This window comes from Botrytis deweyae (genome assembly GCF_014898535.1).
Source record: "Botrytis deweyae strain B1 chromosome Unknown BDEW_060, whole genome shotgun sequence".
Taxonomy (NCBI): Eukaryota; Fungi; Ascomycota; class Leotiomycetes; order Helotiales; family Sclerotiniaceae; genus Botrytis; species Botrytis deweyae.
Window position 1 is genome coordinate 27,320 of NW_024066267.1, and position 27,102 is coordinate 54,421.

Here is a 27,102-nt window from a genome sequence, read left to right on the forward strand (position 1 = left end):
ATCTGAAAGAGTAGCACTAACCTCAAGCTTTACATGTCATCGTGCTGGTGATGGAGCACATATGGAGCCCACGGGGAACGTGGCATTTGTTATAACATTGGTTGCATCGATTTGATCCACTTGGCAAATTATTAATACTTTGATAGACAACCAAAAATAAACATCCATCCATTCAAGTCCTCGGCGAAACATTGGTTTCCATGATATCACTTCAAACGGAACTTACTGCGAGTTATGCCTGCTCTTGTGTAATGTGGTTGTTCCATGCTTCTTGGTGCTCTCAGAGTTCTTGTCTTTCTGGCATTGGATAAAAGCTTCTGACTCCCGCATTGCTGCCCTCCAATTGCTCATTTCATTTATTCTTTCTCTTTATGCGAAGATTCGATCCAGCATATACAAGTGTGTTTGCCACAAATTTAATTCTCCTGGTTTTGAACTCTAACCCAAGTTTGTAATCTTACAGTTGGAAATTACATCATGGTCGCATTGCTCAAGCAACACTATGAAATACAGTCTTGCATTCTCATGTAAGATTTGGTACGAACGACGGCCATCGATAGTCATCTATCTCAGTGAAAAGGGCTACCAGTATTGCAGTTCTTTCTCGATGGGAAGAACCAGTATTGTCTTTAGACTTGTCTGTGCTAAGAGAAGGATTTACAGTATTCTTGGGGTCCAGATATCATCTATAGCCACACCAAATGTGACCGAGTATTCATCGAGTTACAACTTCCTCAACACACGACTGGCTGCTGTGTATGGAGTTTTTCGGGCAAACATTGGGATCTGTATCATTATCTACAGCGGATACACGTAACTGGTGGTGTTCCTACGCTCTATCAACGACAACGCGTTTGGCATTCTAGAACTTTCAGCTCTTTCGCACATGGCAATCCAAAGATCGCTGATGCCCTCTAGTGCTTGGAAAATGCGCCTGTGGTCATGTTGTGTGTTTATGCCCTTTTGCCGATGCTGAGGAATTCACGAGAGAAGATGTTGATCCACTTCAAGTCTCGAATTCAAATCTATATACAGGTTATTATCGGCACATCGTGTCTCCGTTGTATGCTACCTTTGTCGATGAAGCAAAATCTCCATCTCTTAAGTTATGGTTAATAAAGTCACAGGGAACATACTTTCATCGGCGACCCTTAGATGGACGTGCACTTGTTGACGAAAGACTGTTTCCAAACCAGTTGTGAAACGACACAGAATTTCGGCTCTCCGACCTCGAATCTGGCAAAATCGTTTTGCCGGTTACTTTTATCGGTACAAATTTACACAGGAGTCGGTACTTTTGCCAATAGACTGTAATTAGAACTCCGATTTTTTTGTCATGATTTCTTCCACGAATACTGCGCCGATAAGGCAAATGACACTCACGCATGGCTGGCTTTGGTTTGGTGCTTTGTACTGTGCCTTCTAGTCAGATTTGGATTGATAGTCCATGCTTGATATAAGTCCGGGGCAATGAACTAAGGTGAAGTGTCAGCCCCTTCGCCAACAATTCTGCTACAAACCTCTGTGAAACCGCTGCCATCACGTGACTTCAGTATCACCCAGGCCAGGATAAGGTTTTGCATTTTGGGACCTGCAGGAACGGCGAAATGGCGGGAAACGAATGACACTGAAGTACGAGTAGTTGGACGAACATCGAAGTTCGGATGGCACTTTCACTCCATGACCGTGTATGAATACCTGGCTGCTTATACTTGTGAATGCACAGATACCATTTAACCTTACATATCAAATCGCACTACGAGTACTTCTGACTGTAATATGGACTTTGCCATGGTCACTTTTCTGTCCAGCCCTAATTATGGACCCAAACTCGATTACATGCCTACCAGCCCGGGACCCAACGTTTAGCTCAACTAGCCATATATGACAGCTTCGTGCGATAATCCTCTATTTGAACAAAGTTTCATTGTGATGCAAAAATGATTGAGGCAAAGGCTGACTGGTATAGACCTATGGTTACGAGGTCGACTGACTACATCGTCCCAATGTAGCCTTACATATACTTGTTTAGTACATGAACGATGTCACCACAAAATCAAGTTCCATAGTTCCCCCGTCCTGCACACCCATCCGTATATAAATGACAAATTCGGCCGAGAAGGGTTACCCCATCGCACCTTATCTTCAAACAAGGGTAAAAAGATTCGACACAACAACAGTTGACATCCTCGAGACATCCAACTAAATCTACTATCTATCTGCGGTGAAGGTGCTTTGTACTGTCTCATGTATGGAATCTTAGGTTGGTGGATCCAAGTGAGCTATTCTGGTAAAAACCCAGAAAGAGACCTTCTGTGGATTGAGGTACCAGATGGATTGATGCAGACGACCAGGACTCGTGCATAAGTGCTGCTTCTATCAATACTTTCATCCAATTAAATATGATTGTCAAGCGCCTGGGGTAGCTCGATACCCTTGTCATCCAGAGACGGGTGACAGACTGACAGTAGCCATTCTCAATATAGAAAACCTCGACTTCGACTTTGATTTCTCATTTTCTATTTCTTTCATGAAATTTATTCACTCATGATCCAAAGATTCAGCATCTACCTTGCTTGGTATTCATATTTCAATCTTTTTTGAGAGTCGGATTTGATTCCTTTGATCCTTTGAATTCTCCTGATCGATCAATTGATATTCCGAAGAAAAGACGGACGGTAGACAAATCTATCTATTCGCCTCTCGAGCCCCTGTTCAAACGTCTAGATAAGATCGGATATTTTTGCAACACCATTCATCGCTTCTTTAATGCTTCTGGGGTTATTTGCAACAACATCCGTCTCAACTCAATCAGAAAAGTTTTACTATACAAGCTCAATTGATATCTTCCCATCCTTCGTGCCATACGAAACCATAGCCTGCTTCCGATTATCAAAATATTGGATCGATCTGAGACCGTCTTGTACCTTGCGAAACGCACTGTTACATCCCATCTCCTCCTACTTGATTAAAAAGCTCGGATGGCATTTCTCGAAATACGGTGATTTTCGTACCTATCAACGGGATCATTCCTTGAATTTCATATCGAATAGGAAATTGGAAAGGAAAATCAGATATCATCGTATAGCCTTACTAGGATCTTTCAAGGAAAACCTGTCATCCGAATTCTTAGATTTGCGCCCGCAACAAACGGCTGTACGAGCGTTGGTTTCGAACCAAATAAGACTTTCTCACAACATACCTATCCCGTCATTGAAAGGATCAAAGTGACTAGTGTGGTAGACCTAACGAGCAACCTTTATTACTCCAGGCTTGCCCACAAACCCTAGCTTTTGTCTTCTCCTTCCTCGGCGTTGTAGAAGAACAAGACTTCCCTCTCCAAACTTTCTCCCCAAGCTTTCCAAGCTTTTGGCTGCTGGCTCAGATCATTCTTTTCTTTTCATGAACGTTCTTTTTTTACACATTCTTTTTGGAAAATATATCATTTAATATTTCTACGTGGGGTCGAAAAGTTTGGTTCCTTTTGTCAATCATAAAAAGATCAACGGGTTCACTCAACCTTCTTCATCGATCTTGTCGCTGGACGACCTTTAATTTTGGGGATATTTGGATATAGAGAAGATGGGGGCTGTACAATTTTTGAAGGAGCAGACTCGGGGAACCAAGTTGCTATTTAATTTCCTCTTCCATGGCTTTCACATTGGCCTGTTTGCTTTTGGATGGTGAGTCGCCTTTCAACATATCTTTTATTTCCTGCTAATAAGTTATACAGGTGGAAGCAAGCCAGTGACCCTAGACTCGCGGGTTTGAACTCTCTTACATTCTCAGTATGGATATCGAGAGGTGCCGGTCTGGTGTTGTCTGTAGATGTTGCATTGATCTTATTGCCCATGTGCCGCAATATCTTGAGATACATTAGACCAAAGGTCAAATTCTTACCACTTGATGAGTCTCAATGGTTTCATCGACAAGTAGCATACTCGTTATTATTCTGGACCATATTTCATGTAGCTGCTCACTATGTGAAGTAAGTGCTGCAAAGTCCCATTTTTACTCAAATACTAACATTCAGCTAGTTTCTTCAACGTCGAAAAAACTCAAATCAGACCTGTGACTGCAATTCAGATTCACTATACCGAAGCTGGCGGTATCACAGGTCATATCATGTTACTATGCATGATGCTGATGTATACCACCGCGCATGCTAAGATTAGACAACAATCTTTTGAAACATTTTGGTACACGCATCATTTGTTTATTCCATTCTTGCTTGGAATGTACACACACGCTACGGGATGTTTCGTTCGTGATACCGCAGACCCATTCTCTCCATTTGATGGCGAGAACTTCTGGGGACATTGCTTAGGTTATGAAGGATGGCGTTGGGAGCTTTGGGGTGGTGGACTTTACTTCCTTGAGCGTGTGTATCGCGAAATCAGAAGTAGAAGAGAAACTCAAATTGTTAGAGTCGTTCGTCATCCATATGGTATGTTACATCCTAACCATCGTCATTCAAAACTAACAAATTACAGATGCCATGGAAATTCAATTCAGAAAGCCATCGATGAAGTACAAGGCAGGCCAATGGCTTTTCCTCAATGTCCCATCTGTTTCCCGTGAACAGTGGCATCCATTCACCATCACATCATGTCCATTCGACCCCTACATCTCTATTCACATCCGTCAAGTCGGTGACTTCACTCGAACCCTCGGAGACGCCCTCGGAGCTGGTGCTGCACAAGCCAAGCTCTACGACGGTGTGGATCCCAATGGTATGTACGAAGTTGCCCTTGAAAACGGTCAAAAAATGCCCGACATCCGCATAGATGGTCCCTACGGTGCTCCCGCCGAAGATGTCTTCGAGAATGAAGTCGCAGTCCTCATCGGCACTGGTATCGGTGTAACGCCATGGGCATCCATCCTCAAAAACATTTGGCATCTTCGTCACGGAACAAATCCTCCCGAACGTCTTCGTCGAGTAGAATTTATCTGGGTTTGTAAAGATACTACATCCTTCGAATGGTTCCAAGTCCTTCTTTCATCTTTGGAAGCACAATCTCAAGAAGCAGCATCACAACCCGGTAATGATGGACAAGAATTTTTACGTATCCATACTTACTTGACCCAAAAATTGGATATCGATACGGCGCAAAATATCGTATTGAATAGTGTTGGTGCGGATGTCGATCCATTGACTGAATTGAAATCGAGGACGAATTTCGGTAGACCGGATTTTACAAAATTGTTCGAGGGAATGAGGGATGGAATCATGGATAAAACATATATGTCTGGTTTGGAGGGAGATTTTAAAACTAATATTGGAGTTTACTTTTGTGGTATGTTTTGTGCTGTTGTGGTTTTGTTTCATTTTTCCTCTTATACCCTTTCCGATACATTCTTAATTTGAACATGGATACTAACATTCTGAATAGGACCAAACGTAGCAGCCCGCTCCATCAAAAAAGCATGTAAGAATGCGACGACTCGCGATGTCAATTTCTCGTTTTGGAAAGAACATTTCTAGAGATTCCATGGGGATCGTTAGGAAGAATGGGTGGATGTTAGTCGAAGAGATATTAAAATTCTCGCGAATTATTCTGGGATATTATGAATGGGAATGGAAACTGGGAGCAGGCGCGGATTTTTTTGGGATACGATATGATTCATTTGTTTCTACTAGGTATTTATTGATATGATGGATGACTGGATGGATGGCTGTAGATAGCGAACTTTTGAATGAATAATTGAGAATATTACTATCTATGACAGACAATTTTTTAGCTGCTCTTGCAGCGTGTGATGTAATAGTGATGGGATGTGAGGATGTGTGTATGAACCGTCATCCGACATGAGCTCGTTGCAATTGTCCTAAAAATCTTGGATTAGTTGTTTTGCATACTCTAAATTCTGTGAGCTGATACTGTAACTCTTCAATCTATGTGCCCGGAATTCATTTGAAGTATCTTCTTCTCTATCAAGACAACTTCCAATAACCCATCCCATATCTCTTTAGTAATGCAGTCGGTCATGTAGTCTAGTTCGGTCTGTATAACACACATACAAAGGTGCACTACGGTCCCTTAGATCCTCGCTAATAGCATATCTCCCCTATTCATCTGCAATCCAACCACCTGTTCTTCTTCCCTTCCCTCGTCTAAATCTTACTCCTCCCCTCTTTTCCATTCTTCTCAACCTTCACAACAACCTTTCCCCATGTCCCCCTCCCCCCTAAACTCTCCAATGCTCCTGGAACATCCTCCAGCCCCACAAACTCCCTATCCCTAAAGACGGTTCCTCTAAATTTTCCCTCTTTGATCAATTTGAAAATACCCTCCCATACCTCTTGGATCTTTTCCGGTTCGTTCTGCACATATGCTCCCCAGTGTAATCCCACTATACTTATATTCTTCAACAAAACCTTATTCATCGCCACTTTCTCGATATTTCCGGCTGCGAATCCGATAACAAGGAGTCGTCCGTTCCAGCGTATGCATTTTGTCGATTTGTCGATTAGACCCACTGGATCGAATACGATATCTACACCTCTGTTGTTTGGTGTTAGTTTCTTGACTTGATCGGGCCAAGAAGCATCGCCGTAATCAATAACATGATCAGCGCCAAATTCTCGCGCTACCTCCAACTTTCGCTTCGTGCCAGCGGTAGCTATAACAGTTGCGCCAAATGCCTTTGCAATCTGCACGGCTGCAAGACCGACTCCACCGGCTGCAGCGTGAATAAGGACATAGTCTCCAGATTTTATATTCGCGCGTGTGACGAGGGCACCGTAGGATGTGGGAGCGGTGACGAAGAGACCGGCTGCTTCGAAGAAAGACCAGGAGTCGGGGACGGGGTAGAGAGAAGCTTCTTGGGCGCAGACAAGAGTTGCATAGCCACCTTGAGAGGCGCCGAAGACGCGGTCGCCGGGTTTGTATTTAGGAGATGAGGAAGAGGAGGGTGTGGAAAGAATGGTGCCGCTGAATTCTGAGCCGGAAATCCCTAGGTTGGGGGTTAGTGAATGGTTGGAGGGTTGAAATAGGAGATTGGATAGAACAAGTAGTTATGGATTCTAAATCTTTTGCCAATGGGCAGATAGAAGAAATGTCTTACAAGGTAGAGGAGGTTGGTGTTGATATTTCCCGCGAATTTGGAGCAGGTCGTAGAAATTGGTAGCGGTGGCATGAATTTCAATCAAGTATTGATCGGGGTTTGGTACTGGATCAGGCAAATCCGTGACTTTAAGATCTTGAGGTCCCTGTGTTGTAACCATTGGTTAGTATACTACATAGATATACATGAATATCGAAGGAGACAGGAGATGAAAGCTTGGGGGCTCTCTCTGAAAGCTTACTTTGACATATTCTTTGATCTGAATTCCACGCATCTTGTAGGTTGTTTTAGAGGTTATAGATATGGTTTTGTTTGTTCGAAATGAGTTGTTTCTTGAATTGAGTGAATATAATATAAAACAACAGGTCGAAGGAGAGAGAGGAGTGACTTGTATGTAAGAGTAAGAGGAGTCTTGAAGTGGGTAAGCTATGAAATTGAAGGATCCCCGGATTCTATAAACGCGGGGACCGAGCCGAGGTCCAACTAAAGATCAATGGCTCGGTCGGTACCTTACCTGGCCTAGTTGAAAGTCTATCAAGAAGGTTGCTTCCTGCCCGGTCGTACCGGTAGTATTGAGAAGGCAGATTTCAATTATCTGCTGCCATTGCATGAATATTATAAGTGAATCTCCGAGCTCAGCATCTCTTATCTTACCTGGCCGGTGGGTGCACTTGGCTTCATGCCAAATTATGTTTCTAGCTCACATCACCGAGAGTCCAGATGTTGAATTCAACGAGAAGCAGACCTCACTGGCGATGAATGCGGGATATTAAGTTTAAAGTCCAAACAGAGGCAACACTGTGCAGAATCTGCGAAGAAAGATATTACTAATAATAAATAGATACGTGGTTGTTTGATTTAGCTTCTCTTCGTGATCTGATGTACTTTCCTGGTGTTCTGCTCGATAAAGGAAAGGGGTTAGGCGGAACTCTACCTACTCGACACTGGTACTTAGATCTCGCGCTGGGCCGGCCCTTGCATGACTGTGCCTTATTATGGCCCTGGAAATTACTTTGACTTTGATATCCATTACCCAGATAGTAGTCAGAAGCCAAAAGATTTCCATGGAAGATATTGTCATCAGTCATCAGTCAGTCACCAGTCACACAACACACCTACCTAGGCGTGTGAGGGTATATATACGAACTTCTATACGATGCCCAGGTGTAGAGCTAATAATTAATAATGAATTGTATTGTAGATGAAACCGTTTGAGTCTATCGATTTTTAAGGGAAATTAATTTATTACCACATTTCTCTATTCCTCATTCACCCTTCTCGTTCTCCCAATTATCCTTCCAAGGTTCCTCTCGAAATTTCCTACCTAGTAGTGACAGCCATCTTTGAACCGTCGAACGTCATCTGAGCCATAGCCACACCCCTCAACGCCTCACTTAATATTTGCCTATGATATATGGATAGTTACGATTACCTACCTAACACACACATCAAACCACCTCAACTATCAATCCAACAAACAACCCCCAACCATACCTACCTGACTCTTTCAGATATCTAGATCCAATTCAATCTCCACCAGTCAACTCATAAATCCATCCAAAATACTAAAATGTCAGACGAGACACCAACTGCGCCCGAGGGCGATTCTCAGATCACCTTCAAGGTCAAGACATCCTCTGATGGAAATCACACAATCACCATGGCAGAGACCGCAACAGTTCTCGACCTAAAGACAAAGCTAGCTGGAGATGATTACGAAAAGATTCCAGTAGATCGTCAACGATTAATCTACTCCGGTCGCGTTATGAAGAATGAGGAACCTTTGAGCACTTATAAGATTAAGCCTAACAATACGATACATATGGTCAAGAGCGCACAAAGCAACGTTGCCAATGCTGCTGCCAATGCCGCAACTGGCGCTGCAGCAAGTCTCCCAACGAACATGGCTGCCGGAACCGCGAATAATCCTCTTGCTGGTTTGACAGGTGCTCGATATGCAGGCCACATGGGTCTTCCAGGTGCTGAAATGTTCGGCGCAGACGGTGGTGTACGTATGCCCATTTCTGGGAGCAATCTTTCTAAACTAACATTTTCGCAGATGGGTGCGCCACCAAGTGAAGATGCGCTCGCTCAAATGATGGATGATCCCAATGTTCGTCAAACGATGAACGAAGCTCTTAACAACCCGGACCTTGTCAATATGATGATCCAAAATACTCCAATGCTCAGAGATATACCCAACGCGCGCGAGATATTACAATCACCTATGTTCAGAAACATGCTTACGGATCCGAACTCCATTCGACAAGCTGCTGCGATGAGAAGACAAATGGGAGGTGGAGGGGCTGGCGGCTTTCCTGCGCCAGGCGTCACTGACACTACACCCGCTGGTGCAGCAGGGAGCACACCCGGAAGTGGTCAACCCAGTGTACCACCTTTCAATATGTTTGGAATGCCTGCTGCAGGAGGTGCTAATAATCCATTCGCATCATTGTTCGGTGGACCAGGAGCAGCAGCCGCGGGTCATACTCCAGCACAAACTCCCCCACCTCCCGCTTCTGCCGGGGGAACCCCATCAACTGGAACTGATGCTAATCCGCCGAATCCCTTTGCCTCGCTGTTTGGGGAAGCGGCTAATGCTCCGGGGTTTAACCCCTATCAAGGAATGCCACAACTCACACCGGAACAATTCCAAGAAGCAATGCAAATGATGCAAAATGGAACATTCAGAGATATGTTTCGCGCTGGTGGATTTGGCGGTATGGGCGGAATGGGTGCTGCCGCCCCAAGTGCACCTGCAGCTCCAGCAGATACCAGACCACCTGAAGAAGTGTACGCCGATCAGCTCAGGCAGTTAAATGATATGGGATTCTTCGACTTTGACAGAAATGTTGCAGCTCTAAGAAGAAGTGGAGGAAGTGTCCAGGGAGCCATTGAACAATTGTTAAGCTAGATTTTTGGGAATTTTCTTGCTTTTTAAACTTTTCTTTGGGGGGGCAAAGTGTCGATATCACGGATAAATGAATTTATGGGGAATATTCCCGAACATTGATTCACTCTTCTTACATTTTCATGATTAATTTTTATTTTCAAGATTTGCTCGCGTTGCTGAACCAGGTTGAACTAAGCTAAGCGCTTTACATCGGGTGTTGGGAGTCAATTAAATCAGTTATGAATTCCTATTTTGAGATAATGTGATTGATGATATGTGACTGGTGTGCTGTATTCAGCTGTGCAGATGAAGTGTGGAAGTATGGAATCGGGGTACAAGTGGAGTATTCTAGCAACGTGGGAGAAATTCGACGGGTGTTTACATGCTTGGAACAAGTTCTCTGTGCTTACATTCACCTAGGCGAGGAGGATGTTTTATTTATTCACTTTGATCTTGGATCTTGGATCTTCTTCTCGATACTTTGCACGTCAGGCTTAGACATGACTAGTGATTAATAGGATTATTGACGAGGATTCTTGTGAATCTACTATGGAGCTTAGAGTGGTAGGAAGAGTTATGAGATAGGTTTGAGTATTACGAGTAGGTGCCTAGGTAACCATACTTGAGAGCCTAGGAATTCATTTCGATTTGCTCTCAGTTATTTACTTTTGGTATGCGAGTGACGTGTAATTGCAGGCTGGTGCATAGACTACGGGGTATGGCATATGCTTTTGAGCCGGTGCATTGGGTGGTGATTGTGGATAGGGGCTCATGGAGATGAGTGTGAGTTGTTGGATTGAGGATGGAAGATGGGAGATGGGAGTTGGGATTGGGATTTTGTTTGCGGGGAACAGGGAATAGTGAAGTTTCAGCTAGGCTGAGTAGGGAAGATATTTGGAAGTGGGAGTGAGGTTGTTTGTAGACTTTAGGGGGGAAAGGATAGGGGAGGAGAGAGGGGAAGAGAAGGAAGACGAGGAAGAGGAAGGGGAAGAGGAAGGGTGATAGGTAGAGGACGTTAAAATGAGATAATACTAGGTAAATGATGTGTACTCTCTTGGATTGAGAAACGAGTTATCTCATATCTTCAAAGGGGAGGACTCAAGAAGTAGAAATTACTTGATGATTGTGTTCTGTGGATATTCCTAGGTGGAAGTGACACATGTATCTTTTGAAGCTATATTGAATCTCTGTAAATATATTACAAGCCATGAAAGCGACTTTGTGAAATGACTAGAAGAAGTATAGGAACCTGAGCACCAGCTCAACTTACTAATGGAGAAATGGTTTATGGATACAGAGATACCTGTGCAGGATAACCCTTTTTTTCACACGAAGGGAATCATTGTTCAGAAATTTCTTTGCACTTGTTGAGCTAAATAGATGATTTACTTCTAGTCAGATCAAGTCTCACTGCACTGCCAATGAAGTCCGTTCACTAGTTCAATATGTAGTCAATTTGATCATGTAACCTTAACCGAACGTCCGACTGTTGATTATACTCACCAACACATCCATGGATACACAAGCCAACAGCTAGCCAAAAATTAGCAACCCCAAGGCATTACGTGATTGAAGTTCCTGTCAAAAGAATAAATCAAACCGACTTCCCTTTTCTCTTGTCGGAAAGTTGTATTTGAATCCATCTCTTGTAACCTTAAAGCAAGCTATGGCCTCCGACTTGATCACGCGTCATCCATTTAAGGGAATCTGGGCTCTAGGTGCCATCACATTGAACGCTGTCAAGTTGCCCATCTGGCTCTTTTATTATTCATTCTCATCGAATCGACAGCATCCAAAATGGAGCTTCAAGCAAGCCGTAGCCGCTGTCGCTCTGAAAACTGCTGTTTGGCATTCATCTATGGTACAGGTCTCCACGCCTTTGGTTATAAAGGCAGAGGGTAAAGAAGAAGGGTTTCTTGTTCCAATCAAGCCATCTTCCATACCAGGAGTTTACAAGGGAATCTGTGATGATAAGGAAATCAAACCTGCAACGATTTGTGGCTATTGGTATCCCTCGCCTTACAACGCCGATGAGGATAAAACCAAGAAGGTTGTACTTCATTTTCATGGTGGAGCTTTTGTCACTGGTGACTGTCGGCCTAAAAAATCTGGGTATGCGGCCGATCTTCTGACTCAACATATCGGAAAGACGTTGATGGTTTCTTATCGACTTTCTTCGAACCCTGACGGTCGCTTTCCTGCCGCGCTTCAAGACGCTGTCACAGCTCTCCACTATCTCCGAGATCTAGGGATTGAATACTCCAACATTATCGTCGGTGGAGATTCGGCAGGTGGCAATATCGTTGCGGCATTGTTGAGATATCTTGCTGTTACAGATGCACCTGGTCCTGCAGCGGCACTTTTGTGGTCTCCCTGGATTGATCTTGCAAGGACTCTTACTCCAGAAGTGTTGTATGAATCTCCACACAGATTTACAGATTACATTCCTGCCAATTTCGCGATCTGGGGAGCCAATTCCTACTGTCCCAAAGATGGTCCAGTCAGCATGGACTCTGAATGGATCAGTCCTGCAAAACATCCATTCTACACAAAGACACCAATGTGGATCCAAGGCAATGGGCAAGAGGTTTTGCTTGAACAAGTCAAGGACTTCTCAGACGGAATGAAGGGCATAGAAGGTAATGAGATTGCTTTTCATAGTGAGGAAATTGCGAGTCATGATATTTTGCTGGTTGGAAATATTACTGGATTCGAAAAGGAAGCAGTCAACTCTGTGAAGGCAGCAGCTGAATGGCTGAAACAACTATGATGATTTATATTACGGAAGGGGATTGCACTTCTCCAATACGAAATGCAACACAACCATATGTTCAGTGTCAACGATATACTGCATGGCTATCTTCACGTCCTTTCTATGGCATGATAGGAGCGAGTACAAAAAGTTCAAGATAGATAATCACGAAGGCTACAGGGCTACAGGGCTACACATAATGGAGAAGAACTAGGTATTCTCGAAAGGAATGGTCTTAAATTTGAGTCTAAATTGATCGAATCGCCAACCCTAGTCCTTCGTTCGAACTTCAAGAGTCATTGTATCTTACATTCATGACTTGATTGATAGTAAAATTGATTCTCCATGTACACTTTATGCGTGAATTAGAAGAAAAATGTTCCCGTATGTCTTTTTCGAGTCCATTAAGCTTAAGGTATTGTATTTCATGGATAGGGAGAAAAGATGTGGAGATTAAATTCGTGAATCAGATATAATTCTCTCACTTTTGGATATTAAAACTGCATTCATATTTGCCAGCTGTCTTGAGGCTGTACAATATATAGCAAGGCATTTCGATGGCTGTGTCTGGCATCAAAATAGATTGAAGGTGGGCAGCGCAGCCTAGCAATGCTAGCTAGCCAATTAGAAGCGAGAAAATGGGATGATGCTTTCCAAGACTTTGACCCACCAGATCCTTCTTATAAGGTTAGCGAATTTCCGATGTGCTTGACCACCATTACCGCCAATCTTTCTTCCTTCGAATGTGCTTGCTTAGTTTGCTATGCATACCTGATTGAGTTGACCGCTTCTATGAGATATGTGTTCCATTTCTCAGATCCAAGATTGGCTTCGTTTCCATTTTTCGATGGGAAATGCTAAGGTTAATCACCAGCAGCTCATTATGTCATGGTCATGATGTTCATTTCAACCACTTCTTGACATCATGAGTCTCAGCTCAAGCGCAGATCTAAGATCGCAAATCAGATCTTCAACCACCCGTGCCAGCCTGGTACAGCGCTTCGATTTACACGGTTCCTAAGAAGGTATTCATGGATTTGATTCCATATATTCCAGGTACCCAGGCCGGCATGCTCAGAATAGCCGCCCTTTTGAGAAGGCAATGAAGCATATTGCCATTTATATTCCCCACTAAGGTCAGCTTCTAGGCTTATTCGATCTTCTTCGCGGGCAGGGCCCTTCTTCTTGGTGGGAGATGGGGGTCCATTAGTTCCTGTATATGTTAGGAATGAGTCCGTACGTATAGTGACCGAGTTTGCTAAGGCAGATGAATTATAAGTACAAAAATACCAATCGATTGTTGTTTCAATTTCCTTTACAACTGGATGCACAGAAGTGTGTCATTACATTCATTACACTCATTACACTGCCATTCCTTCCTTCTTTTGGCTCTTTAGTTTTAGTGGGCTTTTTGTTGGGTCCTTCGTTCTTTCTTACTGCTACCTTCTGAGAATCGATATTTTATTGCTAGTTTCGCGGATCGCTCGCGATTATCAGTAGCTAGATATCAAGAAGGAATTCTCAATACATCAATCATTTAAAACTCACCACTCCAAGCATTTCATATTTTTCTCTGGCCCTCTAAAATTCAATATACATTTCTAGCGTTTACTTGTATCATTATTCTTGTATTAATGCTGCCATAATGATGGTTTCTGTTAATTTCATTCTTTTAGCCGTTCTCTCGACAACTATCACACAAGGTTATGCTCAAGGGACATTCACGCCTGAGAGGCCGCCTGCTGTTCCTTTGATGGTCAAATCGCCTTATCTGAATAGTTGGCAAATCTTTGGAACTAATGCTACTGATTATAAAAATGGCAACAGTCTGGCTTTGCGATGGAGTACATTCTGGCAGTAAGTTTTTGCCCATCCCTCGATATAACAGTTTTTCTTCAACTGCCTATTGTTGCCCAGTCAGCTAGGCTAATCTAGATTTTCTAGCAACCAGATCACGGGAATGACAGGAATTGTAAGGGTAGATGGTGAACCATTGACTTGGATGGGATATCCTTACGCAGCTGACAATAAAACTCTACTCAAATCTGCAGAGCAGACGTCTTTTGAATATACCTCCACAAAGAGTATTTTTACTTTTGACGTAGGAGGAAAGATCAATTTGACGGCTACGTTCTTGTCACCTCTTAACCCGAAAGATTTGAAACAACAATCTTTGACTATGGCCTATTTGCATGTGGATGTGGTGTCTACAGATGGGAAAACTCATGACGTGTCGGTGTATGCAGATATCTCGGCTGGTAAGTGATCTATTCTCAGACCCTATACAGGGTATCCAATGGTCCGGTCAGAGAAGTGGATATCCGAGAACATCATTCTTCCAAAGCATTTGAGCAATTGTAAATTGGTCACTGTTAGAATTCTGTCCGGACCACTGGATATCCTCATTATACTGTACCATTGACTAACACACTCAGAATGGGTTTCGGGTGATCGAAGTACTACGGCACAATGGGATTATGGAGTGACAGATGATAAAGTTGCATATCATAGAGTCTATCGACAAGAGCAACTAGCATTTACTGAAATCAATGAGCAAGCCGAATGGGGATATTGGTATTGGGCCACTCAAGACAACAGCAACATCACTTATCAATCCGGAGCAGACAAAGTTGTTCGTGCTGCTTTCCAAAGTCAAGGAAAGCTTCCGAATACTAAAGATTGGAATTATCGAGCGATAAATGACGAGTTTCCGACGTTTGGTTTTGCTAAGAATTTTGGAAATTTGTACACGACGGCTCAGGAGGTAGTATTTGTGTTGGGACTGGCCCAGAAAGATGCAATTCAATTTGATGGAAGCGGTGGCAATACCACATTGCCATCCTTATGGACGTCATATTTTGCCAGTGATACCGATGCATTATCATTTTTCTACAATGAATGGGACACATCCTGCAGCTTCTCCGACACTTTCGACGAGATGATTAGGCGAGACTCTATTGCTTTTGGTGGCCAAGATTACTTAACTATCACCTCCTTATCCGCACGACAAGCATTCGGCGCAACTCAACTCGTAGGCAGTTCCTCAAACCCCTACCTCTTCGTCAAAGAGATATCCTCCGATGGCAACGTTCAAACTGTCGACGTATTGTTTCCAATGCACCCGATTCTTCTCTACACCAATCCACTTCTCCTTAAATTAGCCCTTAAGCCTTTATTTGAAAACCAAGAAACAGGTCGCTACCCCAACGCCTACAGTATGCACGATCTCGGTTCCGCCTATCCTAATGCTACTGGTCACTCCGCGGGGAATGATGAAGAAATGCCATTAGAAGAGTGCGGAAACATGCTTATCATGTCCCTTTCTTATTTCCGCGCTACTAACGATACAGAATTCTTAAATGATCATTATGAAATCTTGGATCAGTGGACTCAATACCTGATTGCTTCCGCGCTGATTCCGGCGAATCAACTGAGCACAGATGATTTTGCCGGCAAACTGGCTAATCAGACAAATCTGGCATTAAAGGGTATCATTGGGATTAAAACCATGGCGGAAATTGCTTCTTTGACCTGTCATTCTAATGTTTCGACAAATTACAGCTCCATTGCTCAGGAATATGTGGAAAAGTGGATACATCTCGCAGTCGTCAACTCTACGAGCTCTTCCAGTTCTTCACCAATGCTTGCCCATACTTCACTCAATTACGCTAATTCTTCATCCTATTCTCTGCTCTATAATCTCTTCCCAGATAAACTCCTCTCTCTGAACCTTATCCCTCAATCGATCTACGACATGCAATCCACCTTCTACCCTTCAGTAACAAACACCTACGGTGTTCCACTAGATTCGAGACATGGATGGACAAAAAGTGATTGGAATATTTGGTGTGCATCCATTGCATCGGAACAAACGAAGAAGGAAATGATAGGAAATGTTGCAAAGTTTGTGGGAATGAGTGAATCGGGAGTAGCGTTGACGGATTTCTATGATACAACGACAGCAGACTTAGCAGACTTTGGTGCCCATTTCATCGCAAGGCCGGTTGTGGGGGGACATTTTGCGGGAGTAGCTTTGAATAAATTGGGAGTGGAAGTGTAGATGTGAGGTGATGGAAGAGGGAAGATCATAGTTAGGATTGAGAGATGGATGCTACCGGATGCCAGAAATTCGGTTTGTATTACTTATTAGATTCTTGTTTTTCTTTGTATCTTGTTATGGGAGTTAAAAGTTGTAAAAATAGCGTGTATTGTCCAGACGAGCGTTAGAATTGGAATTGGAGCTGGAGAAAACTTGGGATAGATTAGAAAACTCGCCATTAGACGAGCCTTTATACCTCAATGTAAAATTGTATCAGCGAGTTTCACTCTCGATTCTTCAATGCTGTTAATATGACGATACGATTGTCTAGTCTACTGCTTGTACCCATAGTATTAGCCTAGACCTAGATAACCCGAAAATCTCCCTAGAGGTACGCCAACCACTACCAATGCCGAGACCAACATCAGATAAAGTCCATCCCGAACTTTCAACTTATTCATCACGATGCTATGAAGACACAGTCCTAAAATTCAAATCAGAATTATATCTTGACTTATGACCTAATGATAAAATTGGGGATCAGACATTAATGGCGTTGGTAGACAGCGAAGAATCCCAAGCTCAAGCCTGTGAACTTCAGATAAACCTTTTTCTGTTCATCTCCATCTATAGACTTTGTAATTTGGAGACGGCTTTAGTTGAAGTTGTTGATTGCAACGTTGTTCTGGGTGTTCAAGTCGAAGTGGCAGGATAGGTTGAAGTGGTTCTGGTGATTGTTGTCATGAAGTGGAATTCGTGGCTGGGGTGATGGACATGCGGATTAATCTTCGATGATGGGGATGGTAGTTCTGAGAGATGAATCAGGGTGTAATCGATATTGACAGGCGTCGAAGAAAAATCAACATTTTGCTTGGTTAGATACTTTTGGTGTGACGGATAGCGTGTAATGGACGGCATGAATTGTCTATGGATATTCAAGGGTATCACGGCGATAAGGCGGGTTGTTTCAGAGCGCAGTTCATATTTCCATCGCAAGATGGGATGGAAATATTCCTCATTCAGTGAAAGAGGAACGGACAAGGGTGGGCGGAAAGGAAGTAGAAATATTGATCAGATTATTATGGGATCCAATGATGAAAGTATACTTTCATGTCTCGATATTGGATATTTCAAGGCCACACTCAATTCTTCAGCTTACTTTTGGATCCTTTAGACTGCGCCCTTAGTCTTGTCTCATCCTTCTGATTGGTGATTCGATTGAAATTCCCCAAGGAGACGGTATCGCGGATCCCATCAGCCGGTGCTTTCCATTGACATGTTTCCTTTTGCTTCCGCAACTGCTCTCTCGCTTATTTCTCTGTATCTTGACTCTATTTTTTTTTTATCGTACACCGCTAGTTGATTTTCTTGCCACCATCTATCGACCTCGTCGTTTCTTCTAGCATGGCAGCGCATCACATTTTCTGATCTTTGTTCGTGCTATACATGTACTCGAATTATTCTGTCACTTCGATTGATTTTGAGATGTAGGAACTAAAATGGGTTTTCGGTATTTCAAGATAGGTCAATGAAATAGCCGAAAAAGTAAATGGGGTCTACCGCCAGATCGCGAGCTCGACTATTTCGCGACAAAATGAAACCCTGAACATCCAATGACCTGATAGGCGCTCTGGTTGTCAAGTTAGAACTGGAGCCCCAAAAAGATTGAACTTGACCTGCTTACCTCGTATCGTGAAATTGGATCTGGTTTTTATCCAATTTGAAACACAAGAAAATGTTTCAAGGCCTTGGATTGTTTTTATGGCGCCTGCGGCTATTCCCTCTGCAGGGGCAGGCTAGGTGTTTTTCCTGTATATGCGACGTAATTAAACTGTAAACACTAAAAATACTTTGAAGATATTTCCCGAGAACTTGTATTTGATCTAACTGAATTAGATGCAAACTCCCACCTACAATCGCGAAGTTTGATTGCTTACGAATCTCCAAGTCATATATTTCCACCAGGCTACACTAGAAAATATCATTTTTTAATCATTTTTCTGGGTTTTTTGATTCGTGGCAGCAGATTCTTCAACACTTGACATTCGTGCGTTCCGTACATAGGAAAATGCTTTCAAGCCTTCGATCAGGCTAGGTAATACTATCGGCTATTCACCCCTATACATGCAAAATATGTATAACGAAGACTGATAGACGAGTTTGAACTCTCCCTTCTACTGGTAGCTCAAAGTCCTATCATATTTTCAGCTGCATCTACCCAAGCGTAGAGACTATATCCTACACTTCTCGTGATTGATATACCTCCATGGTACATCCGCAAATATCTGCGCTTTTTTAAAAAAAATCAAAACTTGACGTTATGTATCATTAGAATCATTACTATTGTTGGATGTTCATTCATTCCTACCGAATACTGCGGCGTGAACCCAGTACCTGGTTTGGACTTCGATATTCAGATACATCAAACACGCATCGGTTTCTCTTGAAATCGGAACACAGCTTGATTCTCGAGTTAGACGATCGCCTATCCATTTAGAAATACGATTGTTGAAAAGTTACCTGTCTCTGTGGTCTGAAGTAGCGATTTAGAAATCAGATGAAAGTCTCAACAATCGAATTCTTGAAAGTCTGCTTCCTCCTATCAAACCAAACGACTTTCAACTCTGCACTCCAGTACTGCCCAATGAGTCGGTTTTCCAGCTTGCCTTCCAAGTTTTTTATTTATGAACTTCGGAAATTCGACCTCCCAATCGACCTTATGCCAGTAACTTGAGTTTCCCCTAAAAACGCTCACGGACATTAAAAAGACTCTGAAATCGTATACATTTGGGCTGACGCCTGTATGATTTCAAGAGATCTGTCCTCGCAATTGCAGCTAATCACCAATCTACCATTGGAGCGTATCTCTTCCTTCACTTACAATTCATGGGATCGAAGTATCGAGGAACTGGGATTGGATCATCTGTCAACTAGCCAAAATTGACAAATAGAGCAGCACTCCGGGGAAGATATGTATGTTATTGCTCTAAAGGGTAGCATTGAAAGGGTGGCTCGTCTCTCGTCTTTCAAAGGTATGGATGGAGATGACTAGAAGAATCAGAAACAAGGTTACCGCAATTTGGGACAGCTACAATAGTTAGTACCGGGGAAATGGACGGCGATTGAAACTATCAATGTCGTTGGCCTAGCCAGCATGAAATATCTCGGCTATCGATTGGTCGAAGATGGTGGAGGGTATTTCCAACATGCACGACAACGATGACTTCGATTCCTACCAGTATGGTGGATGAGTGAAGAGAAGTCTGAGGAAATCGAGTTTCAAACCTGCTGTGCAGCTTAAGAATGGTTCATGATTCAGTGATAGTGTACAGTTCCAGACTGCCGTATGGTTCAAGAACGACTTGTCATTCGAATTTGCCGTACGACTCAAGAATATCCATGATTCGAAGATGATTCATAATCGAAATTCGCCGTACAACTCAGAATGAGTCATGATTCAGAGATGATTTGTAATTTAAAACGTACCTCTTTATATCGATAAAAAGCCGTACATACATACAACGTCGTGAATATACCGTATGATGTTTTGTTACTTAATTCTAAGAATACGGTATTTGAATTTCAACTCTTACGGTTTCTTCTGGTATATGATTATATAATATTGATATCAATGGGAGCCGTACACAGTCGCATATACACCGTATAATGTTCTGTTCGTTGATTTGGCAAGGTACGGTATTCGAAATTCATCTCTTACCTTCTCGTCCGATGTGTACACCTCTGCGCATACATAGTTATTCACTCAACAGCGGCATTAATGGGTGAGCGCGTGAATGAGCGAACCTTAATGACTTGGAAAATTGAAATACGGTCAGTACAGCAATATTCACGACGGTGTGACACTAAGGGAATTGCAATACATTCATCTCGTCGTCAAAGTCCTTAAATACATAGCTTCCCCCCAACCACTCTCCTTCTTTTTTTCTCTTTCTCTTGTAAACAACTTCCAAATAACATTTTCTACATAAACATCGAGATCTTCCACCCAACGAGATCTTCCACACGAGATCTTCCACAAAATATCTTCTCTTCATCAGCCATCAACACTCAAGAGCTGTTTGATCTCTGCCAGATTACTGGTAGTTTTTTGCATTCAAATGCCTTCCATAAAAACTCTTTTGCGCAACGTCGCATCCAAATTCAAATCCAAAGTCTCAAAGTCGACGCAAAAAGACCCTCCACCTTCGGTTTCCGATGAAGCATCAACACTCAATGTCACCATGGTCAATGATTCCTCGAATTTAGATCATTGCTTCTCTCCAACTCCACATTCAGCCCCAGCTATAGTTGACTCCGACTCTTTCGATGGCCGCGACAATAAAACCGCACTTGACGACACACCAAAAAGCCCCTCAATGTCGCTTCCAACATCGATTGTCCCAGAACCTTCCGAAGACACTTTAGAAGGTTTACGACAATGTGCCGAGTTTATCAATTCTGTGTCCTCTGATCTTTCGCCTGCTCCGGAGTCGATAAAATCTTCTGGCTCCGAGATCCTTCGGGGTTCGGGTTCTACCTGCGACTGGGACGATCAAGAGCCGTTTGTGACATACAAGCAAAAGATCATTCAGTTATGTCATGATCTTGGTCTCGGTGAGCCATCGAAAGTTGAGCGTATGAGAGGAGGTAGTTTCAATAGAGTCGTCTGTCTTTCACTTCCTTCCAAAGACAATCAGGACCATGTTCTTCGCATTCCTCGAAATCTTGATACGAATGAAAGCACTAGAGATCAGGTTGCAGTTCTACATTATCTCGCCCCATTGATGCCAGTTCCCGCTGTTGTGGCCTTTGATTCCACCTCAGACAATGTCATTGGTCGTCCATATATCCTTCAAGAAAAGCTCAAGGGAGTCAACGCTGGATCAGTTTATTATGACTTGCCTTCTGATGAGAAAATGCAATTCGTCAAATTGCTTGCTGATATCATTAAGAAGTTGAATACTTTCAAGATTGATCGACCAGGACAACTTGTTGCAGGCCCTTCCATTCCTTCTATCTCTCATGAGCCGCTCACCATCCCAACTGATATTGAAGTCACCGGCTACCGCTTCAGCCAGCATGATGCATTAGAAGTCATGTCCAGCCAAGACAAGCAACCACTATCATCACTTTTGGACTCTATCTTTGAAGAACGCAAAAAAGCCGATGAGGACTTCATGGACCTCCAGTGGAACTCACTTCAGAAAATCACAAGAGAAATGAAAACTGCCGGGTTGTTCTCAAACACGGACACCGATTGTGTTGTATGGCATTGGGATCTTGCATTTAGAAACATCATGGTTGAAAAGCAATCAAATGGACAATGGGCTTTAACTGGTATCCTGGATTGGGATGGGCTCTTGTCTGCCCCGTCCGTTATGACTAGAGCTCCACCTGTCTGGCTATGGATTGAAGAAAATGACCGCTCAAGCAAATGGCATGAGGGTCTAGGCAACAATGATATTCAGCCAGCTCGGGAATTGACTATGGAAGAGCTTGTCCTTAAATCTTCTTTTGAGCAGATTTTACAACGAGCAGACCAGAATTATATGGCGGATGCTTATGGCCGAGGTGTATGGATTCGACGACTTGTTAAATTTGCTCTCGAGGGATTTGCTCAAAGCAGTCATTATATTATGTTGAAAGTGTTAGTTCGTGAGTGGGAAGCCTACTATCAGACCTTAGATCTTGATACAGACATGGAAGTCGATAGTGATGACGACGGATCGGATGAGTCAGATGATGAAGACGGATCGGATGGGCCAGACGATGATGAGAACGGATCGGATGGACCAGACGACGATGAGAAGCTTGCATCCTCCAGTGTCACACATCGTTCAAACCAGTCCAATCAATCAAGCGCTTCGTCAACCTACGAATTTGCACAGGAATCGTTTGAAACATACAAGTTGAAAGTTGCCCAGCTTTGTCAGAACATCGGATTCGGTTCTCCATCGAAGGTAGAGCGAATGGGCGGTGGAAGCTATAATCGAGTCATCGGACTCACATTTCCGGGACAGTCTGAAGATCGAAATTTTGTTCTCCGTATTCCACGCTCTCCATACGAAGATTATGAATTGCATAAAACACGCGACCAGGTTGCCACACTCTTGTTTCTCAAACAATTCGACTTTCTCTGTGTGCCAACAATCGCAGCTATCGATACCACCGCGGACAATATTATTGCATCTCAGTTCGTTCTGCAAGAAAAAATTACTGGACAGCCTCTCTCGGATGTTTTCCCCACTCTTCCACTCGCTGAGAAGCTCGAACTCACGACTCTTGTAACCCAACTCTTGATTAAAATGGAGGACATCACCATTGAAGATCCCGGTGTACTTGCTGGTGCGCAGCCCTTGCCATGGGTTTCCACATCTATTCATCAATCGAATTCTCCGCCAGTAATATCAGGCTTTCGTCTCAACCCCATGGTCGTCGCCTCACCCCTCGGAAAGCAGGGCCTTGCATCTTTGATTTTCAACATGCTCGACTACAGAAAGAAAGATGACGCCAGAGTTACTAATGTATGTAGGCTTTGGGATCAGCTTTTTGACGTTTTAAAGCAGATGGAGCAGATTGACTTCTTCAAGGATTCCGACTCGACAAACATCTTGTGGAATTGGGATATGTGCTCTCGACATATCTTCGTTGAAAAGGATAATTCTCTAACGCCTGCTGTTCCCTGCTCAAGCTCGACATCGGAAATCGCACAACCACTCAATATTGATCATGTCGGTGACAATAGCACTGAAAGTGAAGCCAATATTAAAGATGAAGCTTCTCAACCTCCTGATAGCCAAAATCAAGTTACAAGTGGTCGTTGGAAGATTACTGGAACTATCGACTGGGATGATGCCTTGTCGGTCCCACGTGTCATCACTAGAGTCCCGAGAACCTGGCTCTGGTTTGATGACAATGAACGTACTCCATTTTGGGATGGAGACCGTGAAACTCCTCCTCAACGAGCACTCACCGAAGATGAACTTGCAATCAAAAATCATTTTGATCAGATCATGCAACAAGCTGATCCCAACTACATGAACGATACTTATTTTAGAGGTGTTTGGATTCGTCGGTTGTTTCAGTTTACGCAAACTGGGTTTTGCTACACCGCTGATTTTGACAGATGTTACAAATTTTTGAAGGACTGGAAAAATTACTTCGATGGTCATGTCTCAATGACACTCGATAAGAATGTAGCAGATGAAGCTGATTGCAAATCGGAAAAAGGGTCTGAGTGATGGTCAAGCGAAAATTTAGCTGGCGACTGGGATGGCATGGTGTATGGAATGTATGCAGGTAGATGATAATGCTCTCAAGGCAAAATGGGTGTCTCTAGAGACTGGAATGATGGCATGATGTGTGGAATATATGTAGATAGATGACGATACCCGCAAGGTAAAATTAGTGCCTCTCTTATAGAATAGAAATTTACCAGAACATGTCCCACCAAGCATTCTGCAAATTGTGAGATAAATGCGAACTAGATAGCAAGATCTATAAAGCGTATGACCATTCAATAATTTTACAAAACTAGGTATCTTTGGAATTCGACGACAAAACTACCGGGCTTTCTTTTCTATAAGCAAGAAAGTAAATAGATTAATTGAAAAATAGGTAGCTTCTGTTTCAATGATTAGGTAGTCTGATCGATATTTTTACATTCTACATCAGGATACGGAGGGCGAAAGATTCAACACCTGTACGCGATACCCTCTACGAATCTTCAATTCTTTTATTCTACTAGAACTTAGAGAGCTAAGATTGAATTATTGATATTCCTAGTAATCCGCAGATTGTATCAATCCTGAATTTGAGGGCATGTGAGTAAGTAAATGACTTTTGGGGGGCATGAGAGTAATTTGCCGTTTACAATAACTAGAATCTAGCTACATGAGTATGCATATTTACACGAACTCATCTTCCCATAATAAGTCCAAAGCCTCAGTCCTTCCACTTGGAATTGGCTTTCAGATATTGCAAGTCCTTTCTCTCCGCCTTATTTCATATCAGTAAGTCCTGTGGCTTGAGCTACATTCGTTGATTCATTACTTTTCTAACCGCCTCCTGTTTAGGCTCATTTCACTAATGTAATTATAATGTTTGTGGAGGGTTTATGAGGACTATTGGTAATAGACTTTAATCTAAAGAGAAGCTAGATGATACTAAAAGGGGGCTAGATAATAGACGAGTCATAGGTAATTTCAGAGCATAATAGAACATTTCCCCCCACACATTGAAATTGAAGTCTCTGAAAATAACAATTAAGAATCAGCTCACACAAGCAATCGAAACGATATGTCTGACGACAAGCAACTCATCGAAGTCTTAAGCCTTAAAAAGACCTTACGACCGGCATCAAAGATCGATACCAATTATGTTAAAGATGGAAAGTTGGTGTACGAGATGTTCACTAGGAACATCAAGTCTAGGGATATCAGTCCACGATTAGCTGGCCAAGTAGAGGCTATCATTGAAGTCTCGAATGATATCTTGAAGAAGCCAAATCGGCTCTTTAGGGGAACATTGAGAAGAAGAAAGCTCTACAAGCAATTGGAGCTGCTTGAAGGCGGGTTGCAGAAGCTCGTAGATGGAATCAAAGTAGCTGATGAAGGGGCGAAGGAGGTGAAAAGACTACACGCTGTCAACAGCGAAGAAAAAGAAACACATGAAATGGAAAATGAAGAGAAAGAAAGAAAGATTACGGAGATTGAAAGGGAGGTGAAAAGACTACACGCTGTCAATAACGAAGAAAAAGAAACACATCAAGTGAAAAATGAAGAGAAAGAAAGAAAGATCACGGAGCCTGAAAGGGAGCTAAGAAGGATGGAGGGTGTCCAGGCAGAGGCAATTCGAAAGATTACGGAGACTGAAATGGAGCTAAGAAGGATGGAGGGTGTCCAGGCAGAGGCAATTCGAAAGATTACGGAGACTGAAAGAGAGCTAAGAAGGATGGAGGGTGTCCAGGCAGAGGCAATTCGAAAGCAAGCCATGCAGAGAATACTGCTGAACTACGGTGACTATGTTGCGGATAGATGCATAAGTTACAACCAATCTCCGCAATGGGACCGACAATATTCAGCAAAGTATTGGTCAGAAATCCATGAAATCATCGAGAAGGAGGAGGAGATTAAGGAGAAAGCAAGATCATTTTTGCAAAAACCACCATTAACACCAATGCTGGGCCATCTCGCAATGGTTGCCTTAGAACTAAAGGTACCGGTAGCCGATATCATATGGGATATAGCAGCATATACCGAGAGAAATGAGCTTTGTCACACGGACATAGCGATCATGGTGAAGCAAGAAAATTGGATTAGACTTGCTCGACGGACCCAAATCGATTATGAAAATGTTGATGCCCTCTTACCGGAAGAATACAAAGACTGGGGACCACCCCTAAAATCTGCAATTAAGCGGTTTCAAGACAAGTACTTCTCCGAATTAAAGATCGTGAGAACGCTACACATCACTGGAGGTTTCGAGATTCGAGGCTATACATTGAACACGAAGGCTAATGATGCTAGAAGAGCACAGGAGGAGGCGGCTTCCGAAGTGGCCTTGATTAGAAAGAAAAAGGCAGATGAGCAGAGGCAATTAAGAATAGAAAAAAAGCAAGCTAGAAAGGAATTGCGAGCGTCTAGGGATTCGGAGAGAGTAAGCAGCACTTGTACTGTATTACGACATAAAGACTCGGCTCTAGAAATGGATGAGACATTTTGGGGCTCAGACGAGAGTCTCTCTCGTGATCTCTTTTAATCTTCATATTGTCAATAGAGACATAACCACTAGATGTATAGATTAACCAACGCCACTAGAACCAATAATTCTTCGAGGTTAGAAAATAAAAGCTTATAATTTTTTCAAAAAAAATTCACTAAAAAGATTACAAAGTATTAAAACCATTTTTATTAAAAGATCATAATAAGTTAATGAAAAAGCCGTAATATTATTAAACTCTATAACAAATTACTCTCATATACTCTAAATATCATTTAATTACTGTGACGCTTTGCCTTAGAAGAACTGCGAGAGCAGGGTACAATTTGTTCTTAAAATCTATAATTATAGAATTGAGAATAAAATACTCATTGAGTATATTTATATATTAATTATATATATATGATTATATATATATATACATATGTATATAAACAATTATAATTATAATTAAATATTAATTTATAATATTACCCCCCTCTCCGAAAAAACTTACTTTTAAACTTTATAATTATTTATTTTAATTATTAAATCAGTAATTACAAAATAATATTATTATTATTTAATTAAAATGGTATAATAAACAAATATATATATAGATTTTTCTTTTTTATAATAAAAAGGCATATA

General features: G+C 42.4%; 7 protein-coding genes across 7 annotated transcripts; 6 read left to right on the plus strand and 1 right to left on the minus strand.

The window, feature by feature from the left end:
• Positions 1-3,582: 3,582 nt before the first annotated feature.
• On the plus strand, positions 3,583-5,485 carry EAE98_012164 (uncharacterized protein; the record flags this gene model as incomplete). Its single annotated transcript, XM_038959789.1, has 5 exons — positions 3,583-3,683; positions 3,734-3,988; positions 4,038-4,447; positions 4,494-5,297; positions 5,394-5,485. The coding sequence occupies 5 exons, from the start codon at positions 3,583-3,585 to the stop codon at positions 5,483-5,485; spliced, it is 1,662 nt and encodes a 553-aa protein (XP_038803824.1).
• A 630-nt stretch (positions 5,486-6,115) lies between these two features.
• Positions 6,116-7,342, minus strand: EAE98_012165 (uncharacterized protein; the record flags this gene model as incomplete). The annotated part of the gene is made up of 3 exons (XM_038959790.1): positions 6,116-6,957; positions 7,069-7,213; positions 7,310-7,342. The coding sequence occupies 3 exons, from the start codon at positions 7,340-7,342 to the stop codon at positions 6,116-6,118; spliced, it is 1,020 nt and encodes a 339-aa protein (XP_038803825.1).
• A 1,296-nt stretch (positions 7,343-8,638) lies between these two features.
• EAE98_012166 (uncharacterized protein) lies at positions 8,639-9,982 on the plus strand (the record flags this gene model as incomplete). Its single annotated transcript, XM_038959791.1, has 2 exons — positions 8,639-9,076; positions 9,128-9,982. The coding sequence occupies 2 exons, from the start codon at positions 8,639-8,641 to the stop codon at positions 9,980-9,982; spliced, it is 1,293 nt and encodes a 430-aa protein (XP_038803826.1).
• Positions 9,983-11,627: 1,645 nt separating this feature from the next.
• EAE98_012167 (uncharacterized protein) lies at positions 11,628-12,731 on the plus strand (the record flags this gene model as incomplete). Its single annotated transcript, XM_038959792.1, has 1 exon — positions 11,628-12,731. The coding sequence occupies one exon, from the start codon at positions 11,628-11,630 to the stop codon at positions 12,729-12,731; it is 1,104 nt and encodes a 367-aa protein (XP_038803827.1).
• A 1,627-nt stretch (positions 12,732-14,358) lies between these two features.
• Positions 14,359-16,773, plus strand: EAE98_012168 (uncharacterized protein; the record flags this gene model as incomplete). Its single annotated transcript, XM_038959793.1, has 3 exons — positions 14,359-14,570; positions 14,658-14,971; positions 15,149-16,773. 3 exons carry the CDS (start codon positions 14,359-14,361, stop codon positions 16,771-16,773), a joined length of 2,151 nt encoding a protein of 716 aa, XP_038803828.1.
• A 4,097-nt stretch (positions 16,774-20,870) lies between these two features.
• EAE98_012169 (uncharacterized protein) lies at positions 20,871-23,993 on the plus strand (the record flags this gene model as incomplete). The annotated part of the gene is made up of 1 exon (XM_038959794.1): positions 20,871-23,993. The coding sequence occupies one exon, from the start codon at positions 20,871-20,873 to the stop codon at positions 23,991-23,993; it is 3,123 nt and encodes a 1,040-aa protein (XP_038803829.1).
• Positions 23,994-25,050: 1,057 nt separating this feature from the next.
• Positions 25,051-26,511, plus strand: EAE98_012170 (uncharacterized protein; the record flags this gene model as incomplete). Its single annotated transcript, XM_038959795.1, has 1 exon — positions 25,051-26,511. One exon carries the CDS (start codon positions 25,051-25,053, stop codon positions 26,509-26,511), a length of 1,461 nt encoding a protein of 486 aa, XP_038803830.1.
• Between the last annotated feature and the right edge of the window lie 591 nt (positions 26,512-27,102).